General features: G+C 32.9%; 1 protein-coding gene across 1 annotated transcript; it reads left to right on the top strand.

The window, feature by feature from the left end:
• The first annotated feature begins 1,557 nt into the window (after window positions 1–1,557).
• On the top strand, window positions 1,558–3,634 carry LOC148772780 (MATH domain and coiled-coil domain-containing protein At3g27040-like). The gene is made up of 6 exons (XM_088821127.1): window positions 1,558–1,655; window positions 1,750–1,882; window positions 2,049–2,212; window positions 2,313–2,586; window positions 2,895–3,061; window positions 3,338–3,634. Exons 1-6 carry the CDS (start codon window positions 1,628–1,630, stop codon window positions 3,511–3,513), a joined length of 942 nt encoding a protein of 313 aa, XP_088677253.1. The 5' UTR covers window positions 1,558–1,627; the 3' UTR covers window positions 3,514–3,634.
• The last annotated feature ends 4,454 nt before the right edge of the window (window positions 3,635–8,088 follow it).

Below are 8,088 nucleotides of genomic sequence, written 5' to 3'. Positions count from 1 at the left end.
CAGTAATATTACTGTCAACCACAATAATGTTAATTTTTTTGGCTTTTTATTATGTTTACCTTTGTTGAACGGTCAACATATTAATATTAATATTTTACACAATATTAATGACTATTGTTGTGTTAATATTACTGTGCTAGAGATTAATATAGCAATATTATTGTGTTAAACTGTAGTATAGTTAATTTTACTGTGTTTAACAGTAATATTGTTAATATTATTGTCAACCACAACAATATTGTTGTTTAAACGGGGGCCAAAAAGATGTTAAAGAAAAAAAAAATCAAACAAAAAAAAAAGAAATCGTAAAAGTGAACGCCAGAAATCGGTGGCGGGAAAATCATAAAGAAGAAAAATAAAATATTAGAAAAAGTCGACACCGGAAACCGTCGTAAAAATCAGGAAGAAAAAATAAGTCAACGCCGCAGACCGGCGGACAACAGCAATGACGGATGAAATTGTCCATAAAATTGTATTTTTGGTCAAAATTGAATAATTTGTGAAATTTGAAGTCAAATTGATGTTATATTAAATTAAATGATGAAATTAGAGCATATTAAAATATGAGGGGCTATTTTAGTCTTTTACAAACCTCTAGACCATGTGTGGATTTTTTGTAAAGTAATTTATTATCTGAATCTCTTTTATGAATAAGTAGATAAACTTATTTGTAAAGTGCCATATCTATTATATCAGTGATAAATTGGGTTTATGGAACTTTCAAGATTGGTCCTTTTTGTTTAGAGATTCTTTTTGTTTAGAAATGATGTTCCTTTCCCAATCCACAATTGTATTGTATTATATGATACGGACGCTACTTTCATTGCTTTAGGCAGCAAGTTTTATTAAGGAGACCCCTCTTTATTATCTTATATATAAAAGAAAGAAAAGTTGGGTAACTCTAAAAATCCCTTAGTTTTTCTCTATTAATTTCTAACTATAATTTTTAACAATTATCAAAATTGAAACTAATCTGTGAAAATACCTACCCTAATGATACTTATATTTTTTCTCTACTAATTGTCTTACAATAATTTTCAACAATTATCAATCTCTTATTTTTCATCAATATATCTCAAATCTTAAGAGATAAAGATTTCGATTTGCTAAATCTTAATGTATTTATTTGGATTATAAATCTTAATCTGTAAGATTTAAAAAAACTAATATTATATAAAATATGAATAATACTACATAATTAAATTTTACTATGTTAGTGGACTATATTTTCTTATTATTACGTATGAAATTTATTATTTTTTTCCTTCACTTTTGAAATAATATCCTGTGCATGGCACGAGGAAAAAAATGCTAGTATGATATAAAACAAGTTTTTAACCTAATGTCGAAGAATTAATAACCAAACTAACTAAATAGTCCTTACTCCTTACCTATCCAAACAACTAATAAACGTAAATAATTAGATATTATTAACTTAATATCAACTAATAAACAATTAATAATTAACTATTAACTTAATATTGGATCGTAACAAAGATCTTTGTGTAGATATGTGCGGATCGCGAATAATAAGTTGCGCAAATGAAATGAAATTGAAATAGAGTCTATTAAATTTCAAAGTAGAGAGAACCCTAAGTCCTCCAAACTCCAAACTAGGGCACAAACCATGGTGTCTGCAACATTAGCAGCAGTTGGTATCAAAAATCACACAGAACTAATTTTTCCTTTTCTTCTAATTTATTGTATATGCTGATTTATATTTATTTTTTAATATTTTGCTGCTATAAGAACTGAGCCACATGGAAACAAGAGAAGCGCCACCTGCCCATTTTCTGGTCAAGATCGAATCGTGCTCCTTGCTTAACGAGTACGGAATTCAGGAATACGTAACAAATGAATTTACCGCTGGAGAATACAAGTGGTACGTTCGTGTATTTTCTATTCGGTCTACTTGGGGATATGTTTTATTTATAAATTCATAATAACATACAATATATGCATGTGACATGTCACTATTATAATACATACAGATGTTTGTATGATAAATTAAAATCAAGAAGATAAATCATTTTTTTTCTCTTGTACAGGAGACTAATATTCTGCCCTAATGGTGAAGACAAGGACGGTAAATATATTTCGGTATTTTTGTCTATGTCTGATACAGATTCTCTACCCGCAAACTGGGAAGTCACCGTTGTATTCAGCATCTTTCTCTTTAATCAGATTACGGGCAATTATCTTTGTTCACTAGGTATATTTTTTGTCTTTAGCCATTATGTAAATTAGGTTTTCAAGAATAATATATCATTATGTCATTTAAAAATGACGAAAAACCAAACATTGTTGGACAGGAAGAACAAGACGTTTCCAAGAAATGAAGTCCCAATGGGGCTTTTCCGAATTTATCTCGAACAAATCTCTGCATGATCCATCAAAAGGTTATCTAGTTCATGACAATTTTGTGTTCGGCGCTGAGGTGTTTGTGGTCAAAAGAGAAGCCATCACCGAACGTCTTTCTTTGAAAGCTGTCGAAACTCCATATGAACATGATTGGAAGATTTCCAACTTCTCCAAACGAAGAAACGTCTGGAACTCTAAGCATTTCATTGCTGGAGACCACAAATGGTACCGTGCAATTATTATCCCTGTGTTATATCGAATTGCTAAAACACTACCTCATATTATTTTATTAGCAAAAGCATGCATTTAATTTTTTTTAGCAATTAGTACCCATGATTAGAGGGTTGTCTGCTAAAAAAAATTGAATCAACAGCCAATAAAATAACACTAGTTAGTTTTTTAGCAATTCGATATAACACAGGATTAGTAATTGCGTGCAATAAACCCTTTTTTGGTATTACAAATTTACAATGCACTTAATTGAAAATGCACGTTTTGTTTAATACACGTTTTAATTTTGTTGATAACTTTAGGAAAATCAGCCTTCACCCTAAAGGAAAACGAGACGCAAGAGACCGCTATGTCTCTATCTACCTATACTATGTTGGTTCGAGTACCTCTAAACCTTCTGAAAGAGTGCAGGCGTCTTTTACTATATGCATCAAAGACCAGGTTTATCAGAAGCACAATAAAGAAACTAGTAAGTACATCTTGTCACATGAGTTATAAATTACATTGTGGTTTCACATTTCAATATGGCCTATTTCATTATTCATTTGTCTCGCAATTTATTTACTGTTTGATATAAAATCTTCAAAAAAGTTTACGAAAAATGGCAAAAAAATAGAGCATTTGGATTTTTTGAGGTTTAATTTCATTAAGCTATCCTACTTACCAATAAGTTGCATACAATCCCCACATTTTTCACCGGTTTTTGTAGGATGAATATTTCCTAACTCCATTTTCATTGTTGCAGCGACGTCTAATGAGTGGTTTTCAGCGTCCAGCATTTATTCGGGTTGGCGTAATTTCATTGAGCTCGATGAAATCAATGATCCTAAGAAAGGATTAATTGTAAAAGACTGCTGTATTCTAAGTATAGAGATCTCCGTCCAAGCTGTTGTGCAAGGATCTACTAGAAAACAGGATTGAACGAGCGATAACAGCGGTGTTCTCTTAGTCAAAACCTATCAAATAGTGTATCGCTAGTTCGATAACAAGAAAAACAAAACGGAACAACTTCGTGAAAAGCTCATAACATTAAATTACTATTCCCTCCTTCCCATTTTATTTGTCTTTCTAGAGAATTTTTTTTTTATTTCAAAATAATTGTCACTTTAGTATTCCAATGAAGTATTTATTGTGTTTTTCTCAATTATGCCCTTATTACTCTTAAGAGAATTAATGGTAAATCATTTATGAAAGTGGTTTTTTAGTCATTTCATTATGATTTTTCTAGAATCCATGCACATTTTTAGTTTTCTTAATACGTGTGATTTAGCCTAAAACGATAATTAAAATGTGAAGGAGGGAGTAATATTCTATTTGGATTTGAGATTCTTGTCATAAATGCATTTTCTTATCGTAATCAGTTTGTGATCTATGCTTTTGTGTGTGAAATGTGCTACCGTTCGCATTTACAATGTGTCTCAAGTAATGTAGTTTTCAAGTGTGTATTTTTCTGGGATAATTACAGTTTATGTCCTTTCATTGAAATTTCTATTAAATCTTATTCTAAGTTTTCAAGTGTGTATTTTTCTGGGATAATTACAGTTTATGTCCTTTCATTGAAATTTCTATCAAATCTTATTCTATTAAATCGTTCTTTCACTATCTAAGCCCAAAAAATAACATACGGAGGCGGAAGTATTTGTTTCTTTTTAATTATATTTGATTCTTAATTTATAAGTTTCCTTGTTCCAAAATATTTATTTTTTTAGTTGGTTATGCATCCATCCACTTATATTCCTTTTTATAATTTTGAGTAATTCAAAAATAATCATATATTATGAATATGCTATATTTTAACTTAGGTTGTTTTAATTAAAAACAAATATATATACCTAAAAGTATCCCAAAAAAATCCGTGGCGCTATCATTATGCCAAAATTTGAGTTTATCAATATAAGGATAAAATCTTTGAATAATATTGACCAATAAATGTCCTGTTCTAAAACTAATGAGCACCTCGTAAACGTGCCAACAAGTAAACCCAATATATACTCAAAATGATTGTGAAATGTAATTCATGGAAACAATGTATATATCACAGTAGAACAAAGTACCCCTAACCATTGGGTCCCCGTCTCGCCCAACACCAGGGCTGGTCCGGCGTATTTGGGGGCCCGGGGCGAGAATATATTTTGTGCCCTTAGACTTTAACAATATTGGGCGAGAATATTTTTTTTTATTTTTGATGAAATAATATAGATAAATATTTATTAATTTAAATTTCACTATTAATAAAACATTGAAAATATTAATGTATATCTAAATATTGAAAAAACAAATGTTATAAATGTATGAAATAATATTTGTTTGAATAAAATAAAGATTTTTAAATTGTATAGATTTTAAACTAAGCTTTAAAATTTATAAATAGAAAATATATTTTTTCACACAAAAAATGTTAATATATATATATTGTTATTTAGGTGTGTGTATTTCGAAAAGAGAAAGAACAAAATTTTTGGACAGAAGTTTGACACGAAAAAATAGTTGAGGCAAGAACTCGATTCTTTCTCTTTAAGACAAATTTGCCATGTACAATGCTCTCGGTTTACGGCAATTGTCTCCCAAGATACAACGACTATTTCAGTTCCAACATAGTAGCACAACAATTATCGGAACACGGCGAACAAAACGACGTTTAGGACTTTATAAGACACGAAGAAATTGACTTGATAATGCAACAATATGTAATGAGATGCCATGATGAGAAGTGAATTCAATTAATATATTGAATTCCATGTAAATAAGGAATGATTCAAATGGTGAATTTTGGAATCTATTTATAGAATTTCAAAGGTTATGACCACAAGTCACAACTCTCAGGAAAATAATTTCACGAAAAGGTATCACACATTTTCTCATTAATTACACACATATTCAATTTAATAGGTGTTTAAACACCTCCATCTTTTTCAATGTGACATTTCACTTTCTTTATTTTCAATTTATTATATTAAGTGATTTTATTAATTTTGAGAAACTAAATTTAATCCACTTAAATAATCAACCAAAATTGAGTCTAACACTCAAAATTTCCAACAATCCCCCACATGAATGAAATAAATGCATGCAGACACATTCAAAGTCCAACCGATTTGTTATTGCATCGAGAGAGGTAGCTTTTGGCTTTGAACCTTCCCTAGTAAAATGTTGTCGGATTTACTTGTTGCTTAGTGAACGCGATGTCTTGAACTAATCAATTTTTATGTAAACCAAGACAACAACACTTACACAATAACATCTCAGCGTCTTTTGTTCTCACGTTGAGTCCATTTCGGCCTTGGACCCATTCTTGGATTCGTAAGTGTTTCATTGAAGCGGCCCTATACTTCACACTTATATAAGTGATCTCCCATAAAAAATACCCTGCCGTATTCCACCTTAAAAGGTCATAGGAATCATTAAAAGTCACTAGACTTAACCTCACCACATTTTACAGGTAGCACTAGGATTTTAGGGAATGGTAGGAATTATTTCCAAATGCTCGGTTTGAATTTCCATAACTTAGTTGTCCCTTTGAACCAAGATCTTGGGATCTCCAATCTACAAGGTTGGGTTACCATCATGGACTTTCGTTTGAGTTGTGGATTTATAGGCCCATTCCCATCACAAACTTGCACATTTGATCTCTATTGATTCCTTTCGTTAAGGATAAACCAAATTATCTCTTGACTTCGTAAAATCAACGTTTATAATTTGTCTAGAGATCAATTGCTAAATGGTGTTATGTCTATGATCGAGACTTTACCATTTTACATATTATGTTGTGCTCTTTGTATAGCCAATTGACTGCTACAATTATTTTCAAGCTCCAACTAAGTCCATCACATAATGTCCTCTAGAGAATTATGAAGTTATCCAACATTTTTCTTTACCTTCCAAGTTATAACCCGAATTCCATAGTGAATTGAGTTATAAATTTATTTTGAGGACTTCCACAATACAAAATCATTTATGGACTTAGTATCTTAGTAGCACATTTCCAATCCATATATAAATGTACTTTTGAAGTACAACTGGATATCTTACATTTAAGGCGAATCTTGCACTTCTAAGAACCCTTATTTTGTTGGGTTTCGGGCACGCGTACGCAGCGGAAAACAAAAATTTTATGCGATTTAAACGACTTTAAAACACATAAGTACATGCCCGACAAATTAAATCAATTAATTGCGTACCTTTGCGCTTCCAGCGAAATTAAAAACAACATACATGCTAAATAATTTAACCGAATTTAAATCAATTAACATGCTCGCGTTTAAACCAATAATCATGCTTGCAAAGATTAAAACGATTACACATAATCACATAAAACATATGATAGCAAACATGAATTCATAGTTTAAACATAAACGAATCGAAACTAGGGTTTCGTATATTTACCTCTTGAAGCGTGAGTTAGGAGCGTTTAGCAAGTCGAGATTGCTACGGAAACCAATCCGTACAATCGGGGCAGCAGCGGTGCAGCGGCAGCAGCGGCGAATCGGCCACGGCGGCGCGTGAGGTACACGCGCGGTCTTCCGGGGCGGCGCGTGGGGCAGCGTGCGGCTTCGGCTCGTGCGCTGCTCTTCGATTCCTCGATCTTTGATCTTCCTCCTCTCGGATTTCACCTCGTATACTTCGATCTACTAAAACGTGGCACTAGACACGAAGTAGTTAGAATAAAACGGAAGAAACGAAAAGAGGAAAAGATTACCAAAGCAATCGGCCAATGGATGGCCGATTCCGGCGAATTTCCGGCGACGGCGCGGTGGTGGCCGCTGGAGGAGTTCGGCCGTGAGAGTGGGGTGAGCGGCTAGGGTTTTGATTAGGTCTTGTATATTTGTGCAAGGCCTATAAATCAAGTATTTATAGTCCCTTGCATAAAACCCTAACGGGCTTAAGTTGGACCGGGCCCAACAGCTTAAGTCCGTTAGTACTTTTACTTGCTCGTCTCTCTTAATTCAATGACCGAAAAATTGCAACGATTACATTTTCGGAACCATTATAATTTCCTCGTCATTACGAGTGCCATTTCTCATTTTCCAACTTTCTAAAAGTGGAAACCCTAGTTCAGTGCACTTTCTAAATTTGGAAACTTCCCGATTTAGAAAGTTCACTAATACGTTCGCCTATTCTTTTCCTTTTCTTATTCTCATTCATAATTCCAAATTACGAATGTTGGACTCAATCATATTGACTTCCAATCATGCAAAGATAAACTATTTTATCTCTGAGCGTTTATTCAAAGATCTCATGTGCACGAGCAGTGTGACCCTCGATGGTTCAGGTGTAAGCTAGCCGTGGGCCCACAACTCTTTGTGGTCAAAACTCGTCCCTTAGAGTTACGATTAAGATGAAGCTCGTTTCACCTTAATCACCCAACGAATCAAGATTGGCGTCTAGCAACTACGCGTCATGATTCCCTAGATACAAATGAAGTGCCTGCAAGAACCTTCAGATATAGTTAACGTACAGTACGGTCCCTTCGATACATATGTCCCGATCGAACTAGAG

Source organism: Erythranthe guttata, chromosome 1 (assembly GCF_056151865.1).
Source record: "Erythranthe guttata isolate IM_541 chromosome 1, IM_541, whole genome shotgun sequence".
In the NCBI taxonomy this organism is placed as follows: domain Eukaryota; kingdom Viridiplantae; phylum Streptophyta; class Magnoliopsida; order Lamiales; family Phrymaceae; genus Erythranthe; species Erythranthe guttata.
The sequence above is the reverse complement of the archived record's forward strand: the minus strand, read 5'-3'. Positions and strand labels throughout refer to the sequence as shown.

Bases quoted from the DNA above. Each gene is read 5' to 3' on its own strand.
- LOC148772780 (XM_088821127.1), top strand. From the start codon at position 1,628: ATGGTGTCTGCAACATTAGCAGCAGTTG. The intron at 2,587-2,894 runs GTACCGTGCAAT...TGATAACTTTAG, and splicing joins ATTGCTGGAGACCACAAATG to GAAAATCAGCCTTCACCCTA. The intron at 3,062-3,337 runs GTAAGTACATCT...TCATTGTTGCAG, and splicing joins GAAGCACAATAAAGAAACTA to CGACGTCTAATGAGTGGTTT.